This window comes from Eleutherodactylus coqui, chromosome 8 (assembly GCF_035609145.1).
Source record: "Eleutherodactylus coqui strain aEleCoq1 chromosome 8, aEleCoq1.hap1, whole genome shotgun sequence".
NCBI lineage: Eukaryota > Metazoa > Chordata > Amphibia > Anura > Eleutherodactylidae > Eleutherodactylus > Eleutherodactylus coqui.
In genome coordinates, this window is record NC_089844.1 from 94,751,919 (window position 1) to 94,771,891 (window position 19,973).

The 19,973-nt window shown below is 46.6% G+C and overlaps 1 protein-coding gene across 5 annotated transcripts in view; it reads left to right on the forward strand.

The window, feature by feature from the left end:
* The first annotated feature begins 209 nt into the window (after nt 1-209).
* The window catches only part of PARD3B (par-3 family cell polarity regulator beta), a 1,131,600-nt gene continuing 1,111,836 nt past the window's right edge, over nt 210-19,973 (forward strand). For 2 of the 5 annotated variants that reach the window (XM_066576076.1, XM_066576075.1), the window contains exon 1: nt 210-804. In XM_066576076.1, the coding sequence (XP_066432173.1) occupies nt 685-804 (120 nt within the window). In that variant the 5' untranslated portion in view covers nt 210-684. The remainder of the gene's footprint in view (nt 805-19,973) is intronic. The other 3 variants (XM_066576074.1, XM_066576077.1, XM_066576078.1) reach the window with 3 other exon arrangements.

Here is a 19,973-nt window from a genome sequence, read left to right on the forward strand (position 1 = left end):
ACGTTATCAAGCGCAGAGTGTGAGGACATGTGACGTAATACAGAGCAGACTGTAAGGGCATGTGACGTCACCCCGGCCGCAGGACTCCTGTCACCTAGCTGTGGCAGTTTCCCGCCGGGAGGGGAGGGCTCGGCTCGCAGGTCGGCGGCCGCGCTCTCCCACAGACTATTGTGCACTCCCTCTCGTCCGTCTCTCCAGCCGCCTCTCCTCCCTCCATAGTGACTCCCGCGCTCCTCCCATGCTGCGGTGCCTGCCTGGGAAGCCCGGCCTGACCATTACTTTCTGCCCGGGACATTTCAAAGCGTGTGCGGCGTGTCGTGTCCGGCTGCAGCCCCCACGGCTGTCCTCTTCCCGCCGGGGCTCCCGTGTATCCTGAGAGCTCTGCCTGCCGTCCCTCCTCCTCCCTCCAGCCTCCGCCGGCCTTCCTTCCGCATTCTAGGGGCTTCCTAGTGCTCCCTGGGGACAGTGCTGCCACTTGGCCGGGGTTACAGGAAATCCCTGAGAACTTGTCTCCTGGGAGAGTCCATAACAGCCGTCCTCACCTGTCCTCCCCTCACCTGTGCTCCCCCTCCCCAGTGCTTACAGGTGTGCAGCAGCCAGCCATGGAGTATACCTGCCAGCACTGACACCTGGACAGTGACAGCGGACCCGGGAAGTAGTCAGTGTGCCCCATCCTGGCCAAACATGAAAGTCACTGTATGTTTTGGGAAGACGGGGATTGTTGTTCCTTGCAAGGATGGCAAGATCAGCGTGAGAGAACTAATCCAACAGGCGGCGCAGAGATACATCAAAGCCAAGGAAAAAGTAAGACTTCTTTACTGTCCCGTCACCTCTTGTGACTCACTAACGAGCACCTGCCTGTAGGCCTTTGGGGGCAGCGGTACCAAACTTACGGAAAATAGTGTCTTCATATCTATGAACAAGTGGCGCATTTTCTAGGGCGCCGACATTAGTGCGGTTTCTCTGTTTCATCTTCTGCTATCTCCGGGTCTGTTACTACTTTTTTAATTTAAAGAAATGAAAAGCTGCGGGTAAATGTGTAATGGGTCCGGAAAAGCTGATGCGACAAAGATGATGCCCGCTTAGAATTAAAGGGATATGCCCTTTTTTGCTATCTAAAAGCCGTGCACGGAACAGCTGGCTGCACCTGTCAGTGACTTGAAAGCGAAAAAAGAAAGTTGTGCCAACTTCTGGGAGTGCCACGGAATAAGGTGACGAAGTGAGAGGGTTCTATACTGCGCCAGTCTATATGAATGATGCCACCACAGGGTGCGTTCATGCCACTATGACGTGTAGCGTGTGCCATAGTGCCACACGCTTATTGGGGCATGCCATCTACAGAACAATGCCAGCTTGGGCCCCTGCAGACAGACGTATTTGTGCACACAAACTTTTTGTACAAAATATATAGCGAATACAACCTATTGATTTCACTGGGTTCGTTCTCATTTTGCTTTTTTTTTTGCACGCATGAAAAAATGCAGCATGCTGTATATTTGTGCACCAATGTCCCCAACGGAGTCTGGGAGGCGCACAAATGCTCAATACACTGTGCAATTCTGTGAAAAAGAGAACACACCTGGACTCAGTAGAGATGAGCGAACGTACTCGGTTCGGGTGTTTTTGGACTCGAGCACCGCTTTTTCCGAGAAACTTACTACTCGGCCGAAAAGATTCGGGGGGCAGCGTGGTGGTGGTGGGGGGGGGGGGGGGGGGTAGCAGTGGGAAACAGGGGGGAGCTCTCTTTCTCTCTCCCCCCCCCCTCCACTCCCCTCTGCAGCCCCCCGCACACCCCCGGCGCCCCCCGAATCGTTTCGTCCGAGTAGTCAGTTACTCGTAAAAAGCGGTGCTCGAGTCCAAAAACACCCGAACCGAGTACATTCGCTCATCTCTACTCATTAGGCAAAACGGCCTTTTAAGTCCCGCACCCACGTGAGCGTAAAACGTACAGCAAAATGCATGTGCGAAAGTGCCTCGTTCGCAGCATAAGTGTGCAGCGCTTATACGCGCAATTGCAGATACGTCTGTATAGGGAAGAATACACCACAGTCAAATCCGCACCAAAATCTGCATGTCTTAGGCTGGGTTCACACGGGGCAGATTTGCCGCGGAAATTCCGTCCGAAATTTCGCCGCGGCAAATCCGCCTGCGGCCGCTAATCCCGGGATTAGCCAGCCATGTGGACGAGATTTCTCAGAAATCTCGTCCACACTGGATGGCGAATCCACTGCAGCAAAGTTGGAAGAAGCCGGCGCTGTGGCGCGGATTCGCTGGCCGCAGCATATTCCTTTTTTTTTTCTTCTTCCGCTGCCGCCACGCTCTCCTCTATGGGAGCGTCGGCCGCAGCGAAAGAGTGAGCGGCCAGGCCGCTTCAAAACCCGCAGCTAAGTGCCGCGGGTTTTGAAGCAGCGCTTCTCCCGGCGGAAATCTCGCGTTTTTTCGCTGCGGCCAAACCGCGAGATTTCCCCTGGGAATCCGCCCCATGTGAACCCAGCCTTAGGGTCCTCTAACACATGAACGTGGCAAAACGCTGCAACTTTCCTTTAGCTCTTAGCCGCAGCTCACTGCGGCCAACAGCGTGTTTTACCCCATTATCGTTGTGATGAGGTGCGCTAAACGACCGAAGATAGACAGCGCTGGAACCGCTGTCCAGCGCCGCAATCTCACGCATGTCTGCTAGGCCCCGTTGATTTCAGTGGTAGTGTTATAGTGCCTATGTGAGGCAGGCCTTAGGCTGGACTCTCATGGCCGTATGTGTAAAGTCCTGCGTTAGTCACGTAGGGTTTTACCGCTGTGGAGCTGGCGGTGAGCCGGCCTATTGCCACGTATGGCTGCGATCTTATACTGCGTGTGGCAGCGAATCTTGCGCACGCTGTCATGCGCAGACGTACATTTTTTTTTTTGTTTAAATTTCACACAACGTTGTGAAGCGACAGCGTGGGAAATTTACACAAAAAATCTAATTGTGTATGGGCGGAGTTGATTACAGGCCACTACAGAACAATGGGCTCTCTAGCGTGTAATACGCAGCAAAATAGAACTTTTTTGCACTCAGATATTACGCAGTGCTTACACGCAAATGTGATCGTAACAGCATAAGACAATGTATTTGATTGCCTGCAAATTACCGCATATCACACACGGACATCGCACGTGTAATACACGGTAATCTTACGCTCCTGTGAGCCCGGCCTTGCATGTGGTATTTTAAGGAGGAGTTGCTTCAGATTTGCAAAGGGCGAAATCCACTTCAAAATTGCAGAAAGCGAATGCCAATTTTGGCATGGAGTTGACTTTTTTCGCTATGTATGAAAGTTCTCTAATGCTGGGTTCACACAGGATTTGCTGCGAAAATTCCGTCCGGAATTCCGCTGCAGCAAATCCGCCTGTGGCCACTAATCCCGGGATTAGCCAGCCATGTGGATGAGATTTGTCAAAAATCTCATCCACACGGGGCGGCAAAGCCGGCAGAAGCCGGCGCTGCGGCACAGATTGCCCGCCCGCAGCATGTCAATTTTTTTTTTCCCATTGCGGCCGCGCTGTCCTCTATGGGAGTGCCGGCATCAACGGAAAAGCGTGCTGCTAAGCCGCTAAGTGCCGCGGGTTTCGAAGCAGTGCTTTCCCGGCGGAAATCTCAAGTTTTTTCGCTGTCGCCAAACTGAGATTTACAGCAGGATTCCACCGTCTGAGAACCCAGCCTAAAAGTGGTTGAGAGGCTTTACGCAAAAAACTGAGTTGCAATGCTGTCCAGCCTCAAGTCAGTGGGGCTCCGATGTACTAACACATGTGTCCGATTTGATGAAAAGGCAACGCCGTTTTGTTTGTAGGAGTCCAACAGAATAACATTGTGCTGTATGCTGTCAGATGTTGTATGACGCGGGCTTTCTATGTAATACGGTGCTGTATAGCGGTACCATATATCCAGATCCTCTGTAGACCTCTATACAACCTTGTTGCACACAGCTCCGCTGAGTATATGAGGCTTATTCTTAAAGGGGTTGTCCCGCGCCGAAACGGGTTTCAACCCCCCCCCCCCCCCCCGTTCGGCGCGAGACAACCCCGATGCAGGGACTTAAAAAAAAAACGCTCAGCGCTTACCTGAATCCCCGCGCTCCGGTGACTTCTATACTTACCGGTTGAAGATGGCCGCCGGGATCTTCTTCCTCCATGGACCGCAGCTCTTCTGTGCGGTCCATTGCCGATTCCAGCCTCCTGATTGGCTGGAATCGGCACGTGACGGGGCGGAGCTACACGGAGCTACACGGAGCCCCATTCAGAAAAGCAGAAGACCCGGACTGCGCAAGCGCGTCTAATTTGGCCATTCGACCATTTTAGACGGCGAAAATTAGACGGCAACCATGGAGACGAGGACGCCAGCAGCGGAGCAGGTAAGTGAAAAACTTTTTATAACTTCTGTATGGCTCATAATTAATGCACAATGTGCATTACAAAGTGCATTAATATGGCCATACAGAAGTGTATAGACCCACTTGCTGCCGCGGGACAACCCCTTTAAGATAGGTCCATTAATTTAAGATTGCCAGGGGGTCTGACACCCGGTGTCCTCATAGCTGTTTTGCGGAATTGCTGTATACCTAATGAAGCTACAGTGCATCAGAACTAGAACAGCTCCACACATTGTAAAGTGGCCTGGCAAGGTACTGCAGCTGTGTGAGTTCTGAGGCACAAGATCTCCAGCCATCAGCTGATCAGTGGGGGCATTGGACCCCTGCCAAGTTTATATTTATATATGATCTGCCTTGAGGATGTTTCATCAATACAATCATTGCAGAAAGTCAATATAGTTGATCAGTGGGGGTTAAGGGTGCAGAGACCTGAGCGCTGTGCCCTTTTAGCTGTCATCATTGCTTGTCAGCTCCTCTCGGCTTCTGAGGACCGATGCATAGACTTCTGTAGACACGAATGAGTACATCTTGAGGAGCCGACAAGCAATAATCACAGCGCTAGGTTTGGTTCTGCATCTCCTTGATTTCAGCAATCGGCGGGTGTCTCAGCACTCAGACCCCTACTGATTGAAACTTTTGAGATGTTGGGCTGGTATGTCAAAAGTTTTTTAAAACTTCATTTACTCTATAAAGAACTTTTTCTAATTTGTCCTTTTTTTTTCTCTTCTCCAACACGCAATAAATGTGGCCTTTTGTGGAGCATGTAATTATGGCGTTCGTGACACAGTTACAACATTTTAGGCCAATTCCCCTATCCAAGCTGTGGTATGGTAGGCAGAGGGGACCACCTGCATGCTATACCCCCACCTTGACAAAGGGCATTAGTCTGAAATGTTACAACTGTCTACTGAGTGTGAACATCTGGACTGACTGTTTCAATAAACCTCATGAGCAATTAACCCTGTGTGTGCTGTCCAGCGGGGTACTTCTATCCTGTGATTAGCTCATCAGCTGGAAACTAAGTTTCTCACTGAGCACTGTCCCAGATATGAAATGGTAAATGTTACCTATAGTGAATCACAGAACTGCAGGACATTCTTCAGCTGGGCCAGACCTATCATTAAGATGTACTTGGAATTCAGCGGATTATATACTGCTATGTTACTATTTAGAGCAGTGAAATGTGCAGATTCCTGTCTGGTGAATCACCCAGGTATAATAGTCAGCGGCTCCTTCACATACGCCTCGCTGCACAGATACTGTGGCACCTGTCCACTTCATACAGTGTTAGGCCTCCTTCCCACGAACGGATTTCCGCCGCGTAATTCGCGGCGAAAATCCGCTGCGTTGCCCGCAGCTATTAGGTTCTATTGAACCTAATAGCACAATGCTCACGATGCGTAATTCCACCGCGGAATTACGCACCGCGATTTCTCCCGTCCTCACCCGCAGCATGCTCTATTTTCTGCGGGTGAGGACGGGCTGTACGCACTGACGGCTTCCATTGCAGTCAATGGAAGCCGTCCATTCACGCTATCTCCCGCTGTAACCAGCGGGAGATAGCGTGAAAAAACGCTTTCCCGCCCACCGCCGAGCGTCATATGACGCCAAATGACGCGGTCCGGCCGCGTCACGTGACACGGCCGGCCGTGCACGTGACATGGCTGGTGACGCGAGGGCGGTGGGCGGTGACGGGCGGTGACGCGCGGCGGTGGGCGGGGAAGCGATTTCACGCTATCTCCCGCAGGTAAGTATAGGGGCTCTGGGGGGCGCCGTGACGGGCTTCGCAGCGGAATATTACGCTGCGGAGCCCGTCACGCTCGTGGGAAGGAGGCCTTAGAGTTAGAAGACTCACACTGTTTCAGTGGTTTTTGTGCATTTCCCAACTTATCTGGTGTGTTTTATGGTATTTTTTTAACCTTTTGCCATTGCCACGGGTGGTGGTGCGACAGCAGGTTCAGGATGGCGCTGTACCCAACAAAGCCACATGTCTTTTTGTAAAATACAATTTCACTGACCTGGAGCTTGATGAATATTTAGGCTCTATAGGATAAATTTTAACCAGCATTCCACGTTAGCAAAATGTCTCAGTTCTCAGACCGGCAAGGCACTTCCAACCTTTTAGTTACTGTACTAGTGAGAACTAGTACTGCACACTTCATTTCCAGAGGTCCGCAGCACGCTCCAACACTACAGCCACAATGTACTGCAGGTGCTGTCTGATCATTATACGGACCGTCTCTCATGTATACGTAAATTCAGAGCTCCGCCTAATTCACGCTCTGCAGGTGCGAAAAAACATGCTGGCACTACTTACAAACGGCTATTATATTTTCTACAACTCCTTTTTTAACTCAACCGCCGCTGACATGATGCTGTGATGGATCCACTTTTCAACAGATGCAAACCGACGCTGATGGACTGCACTGAACTTTGGGAGTCCTGTGACTCCCCCCCCCCCCCCCCAACCCCGCTTTACCATTTTTTTTATTGGTATGAATCAGTCCTGCTCCCCGTTCCCTCATTTTTGAGTCCCATAACTATTGAGTCCACACTATTTTAACTGTTCACGAAATGCTATGGAAATCCAACCCACAGAAAAAAAGAATTTGCATATTTCTTTACGCCGTTCCTGTGTTTGCTGGCTGCTCGTACATTTGTTCCATTGTATGGGGCTAAATCAATGTGTGGAACCACATTCTAATCCATGACAGAACGCCAAGGCTCGACAGGATTGTAGGAAGAAGGCTGGGTTCACACGGGGCGGATTTGCCGTGGAAATTCTGTGCAGAATTTCGCTGAGGGAAATCCGTCTACGGCCGCTAATCCTGGGATTAGCCAGCCATATGGACGAGATTTGTCAAAAATATCATCCACACGGGGCGGCGAATCTGTCACGCCAAAGCCGGTGCTGCAGCACTGATTCCTGGGATGCAGCATGTCCATTCTTTTTTTTTTTTCCTGCTGCGGCCGCGCTCTCCTCTATGGGACAGCCGGCTGCAACAGAAAAGCCGCGGGTTTTGAAGCTGCGTTTTCCCGGCTTAAATTTCACGGTTTTTCACTACGGCAAAACTGCAAGATTTCTGCTGAGAATACGACCCTTGTAACCCAGCCGAAGGCTGTTGCTTTCCAAAGACATTACTGCCCTCCTGTAGTTTCCTAAGGATCACCTGCACAAGCCAGAAGGATAGTGGAACAATGTTTTGTGGACAGATGAGATCAAAATAGAACTTTTTGACTTAGGCCTCATGTCCATGTTTCCAAATTTTGAATCCTGCAGCAGTTTCCACCTGTGCCCACAGACATAAGGCCAAAAATTACATTAACTAACCTGTCTGGATGCTGCGGGGCTCTTTTCCGTCGCGGCCGGATCTTTTTTCGTCTGCCCGGAGGATGCGCTTGGCATGCCGCGGGCATGTGTTGTGCTCACCTTTTTTAAAATCTCCTGCTCTCCCGCGGGTCCGCGGCACAGTGACGGCTGTGGGTATGCTGCGGATATGATGGCTTCCATTGACTTTATTAGAAGCCGTCCCTGCGGGATCTGCAGGAAAATGAAGCATGCTGCGATTTCTTCCTGCGCTTGTGATCTGCACGCCTGGAAAAAAATCACATCCGCATGCAATAAATTGCCTTGCGGATGCTAATGCATCCCTATGGGCTTCTAGATATATGGATCTCCTGCGCAGGAGCCACACGTGGATTTTATCATTAAAATCCACTCTAGACATTGGACCTTAAAGGGGTTGTCCCGCGCCGAAACGGGTTTTTTTTTTTTTCAACCCCCCCCCCCCCCCCCCCCCCGTTCGGCGCGAGACAACCCCGATGCAGGGACTTGAAAAAAAAACGCTCAGCGCTTACCTGAATCCCCGCGCTCCGGTGACTTCTATACTTACCGGTTGAAGATGGCCGCCGGGGTCTGCTCCCTCTGTGGACCGCAGCTCTTCTGTGCGGTCCATTGCCAATTCCAGCCTCCTGATTGGCTGGAATCGGCACGTGACGGGGCGGAGCTACACGGAGCCCCATTCAGAAAAGCAGAAGACCCGGACTGCGCAAGCGCGTCTAATTTGGCCATTCGACCATTTTAGATGGCGAAAATTAGACGGCAACCATGGAGACGAGGACGCCAGCAGCGGAGCAGGTAAGTGAAAAACGTTTTATAACTTCTGTATGGCTCATAATTAATGCACAATGTACATTACAAAGTGCATTAATATGGCCATACAGAAGTGTATAGACCCACTTGCTGCCGCGGGACAACCCCTTTAAGTGAGAAGTGTTATGTCTGGAGAAACCCCATGAAAGCCTCACACCATCAGTGAAACACAGTGGTGGTAGGGTCATGGCTTGGGCCTGTTTTTGGCATATGGACCTTGATTGGAACAATGAATTCTAAATGTTACAAGCAAACTCTAAAGGAAAATGTCAGGACTTCTTCCCATGAGCTGCATCTCAAGAGAACGTGGGTCATGCAGCAAGACAACAACCCGAAGCACCCAAGTCCTTCTACAAAAGAATGGTTAATGAACAATAACGTTTTGGAATGGCCAAGTCAAAGTCCTAACCTTAGTCCTATAGAAATTTTGTAGACGGACCCAAAGAGAGAAATTCATGGCAGGAAACCCACCAACATAAGAGTTGAAGCTGTTTTATATGAGGGAATGTTCTAAAATTCCTCCAAGTGGATGTGCAGGACTAATCAACAGTTACTGGAAACTATAGATTGGGTTATTGCTGCACAAGCTGGTCACACCAGATACTGAAAGCAAAGGTTCACATACTTTTGTTATTCACATATCATCCTCAAATGGCGAAATCTAATATTTTTAACTTATTTGTTTGAATTGGTTCTCTTCAATTAATTTTAGGACTTCTGTGAACATCTGATGTAGTTACAGTCAAATATAGGCAGAAATATGGAAAACTCTGAAAGGTTCACAAACTTATTTTTCATGGCTTTCTCCTTTAAGACTTCCTTCACAAGCACTTTTTCGTGCCTTATTTTACTTAAAAAGGCCTGTAAAATGCCAGTGTGTTTTATTATCTGGCTCATGCACTTTGTACGCTCATCCCAGCTCCCCTGTGCTTGGCTGTATTAGGGATCTGTACTGCTGCGTCAGCACACGGCTCTCTGGCCTTCACCATCTCTTATATGGTTCTACACTGATCTGTGGCTTTTGTTTTTATTGTCATTTATAGACACTAATTAGGTTGCTTCCAAGATATTTTTTATCCAGTTTGTCAAATTTACATGATTTCAGTGGAGTGCCTTCTTGAATGTCAAGGGGAGATTGAAAGTTGAAAGGCAGGTCTAAAGGTCACTACAGCAAAACATTGCAGATTATTAGCAAAATTTAATTAAGAGAATCCTTAATTCAGCAAAGAGGGACAAATTTAGCCAATGCTTGGCTAATGCTAATGGAAGTGTACTGAATGTCCCCTCGGGGCATTGATGACCAGTCATGGCAAGCAGCACCTAAAATCAGCTTGGGGCTTTATTCACACAGGCGTTTCATTGCAGTGATTTTGCTGCTATAGAACGCCGGCCGAAAATCGTGACTGTCTGAAGCATTGGATTACAATGAATTTTGTTCAGATTTTTGGGGCCATAAAATCAGCAGGCCGGAAAAAATGGCACACATGGTTCGCAGGCTGGCCGCTTTTACGCTGATCAGAAAAGATGGGTCTGGATCTATCTTTGGCCGGATAACGGCAGCTGGTCCCATAGACTCCTATGGGAGCTGCCAGAAAAGGGAGGTGTGAGGTAGTTTAGCAGCGGCTCTGCTATACTCCCTTCCCCTTCCTCCACGTTTCCGACCCTTGCCGGCTGTCAGCAAAGCGAGGGGTCAGGGCGGGAGATTAGTACACTAACTCCTGCTCCGTCCGTCCCCTTCCCAGCAGCCGACAAGGGGAGGGAGCTTAACATGCTAGCTCCCGACCTATCCCGCACCCTCCATATGCCGGCAGCTGGCAAGGGGTGGTAAGGGGGAGGCAGCTTAGCAGAGCTAAACTCTCCCACCGCCCGACGGTATCCCAGGCTGTGGCATATATGCGCCACAGTGCTAGCTGTTTAAACGGGTGACAAATCAAGAGATTCTGCCTCTCGTTCATGCAATTTTCTTTTTTTTTTTTCTTTCTGCCTTGATGCGTGCGCCCGTATGAAGGACCCCGAAGTTTGTGGAGCTGTTCAGGCGTTGAAGTCACCCGCACTAATCTGAATTGAGACTGTCTAAAAGATGCTCCTTCCTAAAATTAGACAAATACCTTATGCACATGACTACTTTACAGGTTATTGTTCTAAGGATTCATTATTCAGCACCTGTAGACTGCTTAGTGCCCATAGAACCTCCGTTTCAATCCAATTCTATGAGAAAATAATACTGCATGTTAACTAAGGTAAGAAATGCGGAGACAATGGCCAATTAAACACCACTTTTTTTTTTTTATTGTTTCCTATATTGGACACTCTTTTTGCATTTGTCGACTCTGTAGGGGTGTATGGACACGTGGCGTATGCTCCGGGTTTCTAATGAATTAAAGTGTGCTCTTACCTGGTCATTTGGAAAACGTGCGATGTTGGTAGATATTGAGGACTGGATTTGGCTACCGGTGACCTAGTCATTCCATCTATCAGTGGCTTTACTTCCGGTAATAGAGCAGATCAACTATTACTTCCCTTGCGCTGTACTAGGATTGGGATTACACCTCTGTTCACACCATTCAGAGGATGAGACCTATATTCGGCTGATGCTGCCAACCGGGCATATGTACCAAATTTTAATTTGCATTTCCCTATCTAAATTGTTCCGACATGTAAAGGAATTATTGTAATAGTATTTCTAACGTAATTACCCATCTCAATTAAAATTAATAAAGGAACACTCCAACTTTCACTAGGCAAAACCCAGTGTATCATCTGCCAACATAGAGCTTCACTTGGCATACCGTCCCATTTTTACTTGCCCAGTGACTGTACAGTTGCCACATCTCACTGCCGATGGAATACCCTCACACAGTGACAGATCATACGGTGGTGGCAGGGAAAATAATGTGCTGTAGGCACATTGGACGCTTCCTGGTCTCTTCCATGTTTGATGGAAATGGTTATGACAAGGTGATCTGTGGTTTTTGTTTTCTGGTCATATATCGATAGACATTAATTGGGTTGCTTCCAAGATGCCTTTTTTTTTTTACCAGTTTGTCAAATTTGCATGATTTCACTAGCGTGCTTTGCTGAATGTCAAGGGAAGATTGAACGTTGAAAGGCAGGTCTAAAGGTCACTATAGCAAAACAATGTAATTTATTAGCCTGGCATACAATTAGGAAATTCCCTACAAACAGGACCTTGTAAAGTAAATTCAAAATACGCTCAGCGGCAGAAACTGCCCTGACTGTGTTATGTACAGAGGTGAACGTAGATCAGAAACTGCTTTTTCTGTGGCTTAACACAGCAACTATGTTGGGTTTAAGGCCTCCCTCACACAGGCGTTTGCAAAAACGCAACGTCCGGGTCCCGGCCACTGCTCTCCAGCTTTACTAGAGGCTTCGGTGTCCGCCTTCAACAGACCATCTCTTGCTGGTAACAGGGTTGAAAACCCTGCTTCCAGCAAGAGATTGCTCTGATTGGCTGTGCCAGCGCTCAAGAGCCAATCACAGCCATTCATTGAATCGAGAGTCAATCAGAGCAATCTGCAGCGGGAGGTGGGGTTTTCAACCCTGTTACCAGCAAGACATGGTCTGTCGAAGGCTAACAACTTGACCAAAGCTGGCAGGGACCCGGAGAGCAGCGGCCCCGGACGGCGCCTGCTTGGTGAGTGTTCCCTTTTTTTTTTTTTTTTTTTACAGCTTAGAACTTAATATTGTTTTTTTTTCTTGTGCTATACTACTTTTGTTTCTTTACAAAGATATATTTAATTTTTTTAAATTATTTTCTGTCGCCTTCTTCTGACCACAATAACAATCATTTATTATTTTTTTTTCCTGTTGACATAGTTGTGTGAGGGCTCATTTTCTGCGGTCCATCCTGTAGTTTCCGTTGGTACCATTTATGAATACATATGACTTTTTTTGATCGCCTTTTATCACTTTTTTTTTTTTTTATTTTGAGACCGGTGACCCCAAAAAAGAACAATTCTGGTGTTTGTTTGTTTTTTTTTCTTTCTGACGACATTCACCGTGCAGGATAAATTATGCATTACTTTAATCGATCAGACGCAGTGATACCAAATATGTATTTTTGTTTTACTATTTCGATTATTTTATTAGAAATGTGGCAAAGGTTGTGTACTATATATTTTAGTTTTGTAGTGTGTGTGTGTGTGTGTGTGTGTGTGTATATGTATGTATATATATGTATATATATATATATTTTTTTTTTTCTTTGCTGCCGATTAAGTCCCTCCATGGGCTTGATAGACATCTGTTCATGGCAGCCCTTGTAGCCTTTAGCAAGCTCCAGTATGCCATGCTAGCCCACCCGTTCGTGTTGCGGAGGTATCATTAAGGTGAGGGAAGGGGGGTCTTCCGTTGACTGTTTAGATGCACAGTCAGCTTTGACCACAGCATCTAAATGGTTAACCGTTGTAACTGCTCGTGGCACTTACTGGCGGCTTTCAGGTGTCCAACACATCTGTTAGCCGTGGGCTATGGACTGGCCTCTGCTCCTGAGCCTGCTCCATACACCCTTTAATGACCGTATGATGTATATTTACGTGATGCCGTCAGGAAGGGGTCGGAGGGCTTTTATAATTATGTCTCAAACCTTAATTTACTGACTGTGCTGACTGAACGCCCATTCGGCAATCTGACACCACATCCTGTGACCCGTGACCTCACCAGGTCTTCTGGCCTCTCTGATGTCCAGTATGGAAGCTACGTATTTTTAAGTCAGCGGAGACCTCTGTATGGGACATCACTGATGACCTTCCACTTTGGGGAAGGCCATTGGCTGCAATGGTTACACGTGTGAACAAGCATGCCACTACTGCCGCTGGTGTAAACACTGACCCGTTGGAGAGCAGAAGGAAGAATGCTATACAGTGGAAGTCTACGGTCCAAATACATTATGGAAACTGTGTCAACGTCCAAATACTTCTGGACCCAGTTGTATATTTATTGGGAACACATTCAGTATTGATTCCTATTGCGGAAACTTGGCAATCACATCATGTAAGGCAGAACGAAGCAGCACATGGACTGTCCAAGCATACCTGGGGTATCTGATCATAGACATGGTGGATTATGCATCATAAATGAGGAAAATTGGATAATTTATGTCAAAGTGTTGAATGGATTCCAGTTGAAATCCCCACTGTAGTCTATGCAGGGAAGTTTATTCTGCGTATATTTGAAATCTGTGTTGGCTTTTCCACATGTGGATGAGGTAATCTGTGGGCAGGGCCATAGCTGCAGAAATGCAAATCTGTGGCAGTAATTAAGCATGACCCAGTTTTAATTGAAATGCGTGTCAGATTTTTTAAAGTGTAGATTGAATCTATGTGAACACACCCTGACACTTCCTTATGGCATCATCAGTAGGACAGGTTTAGCTCCATGATGCCCAATCAGGGCCACGTGGAGCAGACATTGATCAGGTTCTATGGATAAGGCCATTCTATAAAATAATTATTAATGGTACCGTATGTAATACAGGAAATCGTTATAGTTTTTGGTGTTAATGTACAAATTGTAACACAAAGCAGATGTAGGGGCTGTTTTTTGGCATTCAAGACCATATTATGCTGATACTTTTTTATGTTTAGTCTAGTGTGCTGAAAACTTTTTTTTGTAATATTTTGAAATAATGTAGTATTTCCCAAAATATGGTGTAATGATGCAAAACGGATCCAACTAAATAGAACTAACTCCCTGAGGTACACGTCCATATAATTTAACATTCTTCTTTAGTATAGTCATATTGTTTCAGTTTGCATCATTAATCTACAACATCTGTTCTGTCCAGCATAAAACATACTTTAGAGCTGTGAACCTTTTGATACTTTACGTTCAAAAATAACCAAACATGGGGGCTCACCAAAAGGTTTGTAACCTACGTATAATATGTGTCGAAGTCTGGCTTACCACGAATTGCTAAAGTGAAGCTTTACTTTAGACGTTTTCTGGCATGTCACATCCGTGTCCTGGTACCGTTCCCAGATAACTCTATCCTTGCTTCGTCTGTCAAGGGCTCCTCTAGAAATCTTGGTGTTTACACCGGCACTAGAAGTGGGAACCTACCAGTTGGTCCCATCATAAAATTCGGGGGAGTTTTAGTCTTCTTTCAGCATCTTGCATTCTGCTGTTGGCAGTGGTTTGAAATCTTCTCCATGTGTAGATAATCAAACCACTAACGACCACTTGTCTGTCTGTTTGTATGTGAGTGAGTGAGTGAGTGAGTCTCATAGCCCCTCCCTGGAAACATATCCCCACCCCCTGCTGCCATCATAGCTCCGCCCCCTTGGCACCATTATGGCAGGTCCTGACATACTGAGAATACAACTAAGCCGTTATGTCAAACACAACTCAGCGGTCCTGACAGGAGACACTGACCTACCCCCACCACAGAGATGCGGCAGGCTGAAGGACCTGTGGTGACGTCACTGCCGTGTGAGGAGTGGGAGTTTGGTAGTACTGTATACTGGATAAGCCAACAGAAAGCACTAGGACCTGTAATGTCATCGTCATATGATCACCTGTGTGGGTGGAGTCAGGGATCACATGACCAGTTGCTCATCACTGTATCCGAGAGCTGTGTGTGTCATGTGTGCAGTCAGCATAAATGTAGTAGAGCTGCGAGTGGCTGTTTGTCTAATGTGCACTGCGTGTAATGTGTATAGTCGGCATGCATGCATGTATGTATGTATGTATGTATGTATGTATGTATGTCATGTAGCACAGCTGTGTTTGTGACGCGCATGTCATGTAGCAGAGCTGAGTTTGCAACATGCACATGTACTGTGGCACAGCTGTGTCTGTCACGTGCATATAATGTAGCAGAGCTGTGTTTGTACTATGTGCATGTCATATATCAAAGCTGTCTCTGTGACGCCCATGTCATGTAGCACAGCTGTATCTGTCATGCGCATATAATGTACCATGCGCGTGTCATGTCTGTCAGGCGCATGTCATGTTCCAAAGCTGTGTTTGTGATGGGCATGTCATGTAGCAAAGGGGTGTCTGTCAGGCACATGGCATGTAGCACAGCTGTGTCTGTCACACGCCCATGTACCACAGCTGTGTTTGTAACGTGCATGTAGCAAAGCTGTGTGGCGCATTGCGCCACCAGAAACACTGGTACTATAATTTCCTAATAATTACTAGTCTTCTATATAGTGTAATGATTGATGTCGAGTGGTCTGCTAGTCTTTTTAAAGGGAAGCTGTCACAATGAAAATGCCATTGAGTCTACTGGCATCATACTATAGAGCAGGGGGAGCTGGGCAGATTTGTGTGTGTGTGTGTGTGTGTGTGTGTGTGTGTGTGTATATATATGTCTATCTGTAAAAAAAGGTTAAGTATAACTTGTAATTTAATGATTAAAACCTCTACTCATTCTGGGATTAGGGGTCCAGTAGGTGGACCCTTCAAACGGCTGGTTGACAGGGCTTCCTGGCATTGAACCCCTGCAGCTCTAAAACTGGTGACCTATCCCGAGGAGTATGTTATCAATATTATACTCCCGAAAAATCCCTTTTTAATTGAATGTAGCTATGTGAAACCTCTTAAGTTTTGCATAAATTTACTTTTAGCGATAAAAATGCATTTGCTTTGTGATGTCTTTCAAACTTGATTTTGACAAATCGGGCCCATATGTTCCTGTAGGATCTGTCTTTCAGACTCCATGTGACTTATTCAATGTGTTCCTTATAACCAAAAATTGTTTGCTTGTCATCTCTCCTAATGATGACTGATAATCTGTACCTGACAAAGCTGGAACGGAATATCATTTTATCCATGCTGGAGTCATGCACGTTTTCAACCGTTTTCCTTTGTTGCGGTGCCCTGCACAAAAGGTCAAGTGCGATGCTCCCCGTGGCTCCTGGCCGCTCAAACAGCTTCTTAGCTGCAAGCTCCGTGGGAGTTGGGAAGCAGTATTTTAATGACACTCAGGACATGAAGAATAGATGCATTAAAACAAATAGGATCGCCTGAAGCTCTCATATACACCCATGAAATAGCTGATATTAATGACACTTTATCTTTGTGAGCTATGGTGCATATTATCTTAATCGTAGGACAGGCTCAGTAGGATTGTAAATTACAATTAATCTGAATTTTGTGCTAACTAAGGTCCAAATGAGTTCCTTTCCAGTGAGTCCTTGATGACTTGGAACTAAATGATGCTAGATGGAATTTCTAAATATTTGATTAAATAATTTCATCTGCCATTGTAAATCTTGTTAAGGACACGGCAGCCTTTTTGTAAGGTTTTAAGGACTTTTAAAATTTGGGCAAAGTACCAATTTTGTCTGTAAGGAAGCTGCAAATGTATACGTGGTGCTTTCAGATTACAAGCTTTATGTTGTGTAGTGGGGGCTGATACTGTGACCACTGCCTGGGAAATAGTTATAATTGTTTAATAAATAATAATAGGAAAGGTACAGTACATGATCCGGATGCTTCTCAGGGATTTGGAGAGTGGGGTTTCCAAATAAATTTTCATGCTCTAGTACTTTGTATTTCATCTGCAGCCTGAAATGAGTTTAAAGCAGACCTAACTTTTCAAATTACTTTACAGAGTAAGCTGCTATCTGTGTGTACATGAGGACTAACACTACTTCTGCCCATCAAAAGACTTATATCCCACATTTTACCACAACTCCCCTATCTGCATACTGTATATCTGATTCCAAGTTTTCTCAGAACTGTATGAGGAGTCTTAGCCGTTATGCTGTCCTCTATATACTGTGAACAGAGAACTGTAGATTCTGTTTTCTGTGTAATGAAGACAGAAACATAACTTGCTCATGTAGGACATTGTACAGCAGTACTAAGCAGTGTAGATGTGAATAAACAGTGGTAAATAACTCACCATTAGCTCTAAGCATGCCTGTAAGAGTGCCCCTCGTTCTCCTTCCTCTGTTCTTGTAGACTTCAATCTGCACCATGATTCATCCCCTCCTACAGTTCCTGTACTGTCATGGTGCGTCTCTAGTAACAGAGTTAATATCACTTCTCTTGCAGACTTTTGATCCTCTCTTCCCACTTAGGCTGCCTGCACACGGGCGGGTCGGACCCCGCATGCGGGATTCCCACAGTGGAGTTTGACTCGATGCCCAGACGGTGACCCCAGCTTACCGTTCCGCCGGTCTTTTCATCTGCTGCGAATGTGCCGGCCGGCACATGTGCAATACAGAGAGTGCTGCACCGTCACTAAGGCGATGACGCGGCTCCTGCGGCCATTCTGCAGTGATGATTGCAGAATGGCCACGGGACGGACGGCTTTCATTGACTTAAGTGGAAGCTGGCTGTGCGTAGCCCGCACAAAATCGCTGCGTCCTGCGACTTCTGCCCCGCGAGTGGAAAATCGCAAGCGATTTCTGCTCATGGGCAGGAAATCACGTTTTCTCATAGCATGCCGTTGGATGGATTTGCTGCAGAATCCAGAGGTGGAATCCTGTTCTGGACTTTGCAATGCACATCCGCCCGTGTGCAGAAGGCCTCATAGCCTGCTTTACGTCTTCCCATCCCTACTGTTATCACATAAATGCCCAGCAGCTGTCCCACAGACTATTGCTCTTGTGCTTTCACACAGAAGCACTAGTCCTTCAGAGAATGGAGGTAGAGCGGCTGGAAATCTGGCTACTCTCCTCCCTTCACTGCAAGCAGGCCGTCCTTCATAGATGACTGTCTTAGACGGGCTGATACTTGCTTTTGGCATTTAGCTCAACTTAAACCAAGTGACTCCAACGAGAGAGTGATTTCTTGCTCAGTGCCATATTGGCGGCTGTGTGTACATGGGCGACTGTCATCTCAATTGACTGTTTCCACCAATTATTTGGGCAATAATTACTCCATGTAAAGGTACCTTAACACTGGGAGAAGGAAGGGAGCGAGAACCCATGACGCGAAGCAGACAGCAGCCGAGAGCTGTGTGCTGCTGAAGCTATGTCACAACCAGCACCGCAACCAACTATGGGAAGGACTTGTTGGAATTCTACAGCAGCCTAAAGGCACATTTACACGGAGCGATGATCGCTCAAACGACAGTTTGAGTGACAGCTTTGAGCAATCATTTTGCATTAACTTTTAAGTAGCTACCCAGCTACTTAGGAGCAATTAAGTGTGCAAATGAAGCCTTAGCTGAAAGCAGTTAATAGCCCAAAGGCTCTTATCTGCCTTCAGATCCTTTGTTCTCCCACGGGAATCAATGCTATCAGCACTTCCCGTGGAGAACTCCTGATAAGGCTGAAGCATGATTTTTAGGTTGGACTGAATTTAATGATCAGCTAGCAGTGCACGATGGCCGCGTGTTTAGACGCAACGATCATCGCTCGAACGATCGCTTTTTAGCAATTTTTGAGCGATCGTTGCTCTGTGTAAATGGGCCTTAATGATGGAATGTTTTTAATGTGGAGTATTTAAAAAGCTCATTTGCCTTTTAGGAAGCAAGCTATTGGTGTTAAGGTGTCTGTATCCTTCAGTACTGGATTTTTTTTTTTTATTTGTTTTTATTTTTGGTTTTTCATCATTGCCTTCCAAGAGGGCTTGTTTTTTGTAGAGCTAGTTGTGTTTTTTGATAGTATCAGGTAATGTACTGAAAAGCTCTTAAAAACTTTAGTAGAATGGGGGAGGGGGGGGAGACCCGAAACTCAGTTGCACCATTTTTGGAAGGGCTATGTTTTTACGGCGTTATAAAGGACACACGCTCTATTTTGCAAGTCAATTTGATTCCAGCGAGCCCTGATTTACGTCGTTTGTTTTGCTACTGTATTTTAAAAAGTCAATAATTTTTATTTAATTTTTTCTTAAACAATTCCTCTTCCCCTGCAAGAATTAATGAAAGCTAATCAATTTATATGTACTGCAACGTGGTAGTGATAAAAATACAACCTGCGGGAGGGAAAAAAACCCAAGCCTGTCACAATGGAAAAATAAAGTTTTGGCTCTTGGAATATGACAATGAATAAAAAATGGTTTGGTCTTTAAGGGGTTACTAAATGTTTGCCGAAAAGAAAAGCACTACCCTATGATTCAGTCATCAACTACCTCAAATAGGTTTTTTCTGTGTCCTGCTTCCTTAAAGGGGTGGTCTCGCGAAACCAAGTGGGGTTATACACTTCCGTATGGCCATATTAATGCACTTTGTAATGTACATTGTGCATTAAATATGAGCCATACAGAAGTTATTCCACTTACCTGCTCCGTTGCTAGCGTCCTCGTCTCCATGGTTCCGTCTAAATTCGCTGGCAGCTTGCTTTTTTAGACGCGCTTGCGCAGTCCGGTCTTCTCCATTCAGCACGAGCCGCTTCAGTGTGCTCCCCGCTACAGCTCTTCTGCGCATGCGCAGACGAGCTGTCACTGCTCGGGAGCGCGCTGAAGCGGCCATTCTGCACCATCCTCTGTTAGAG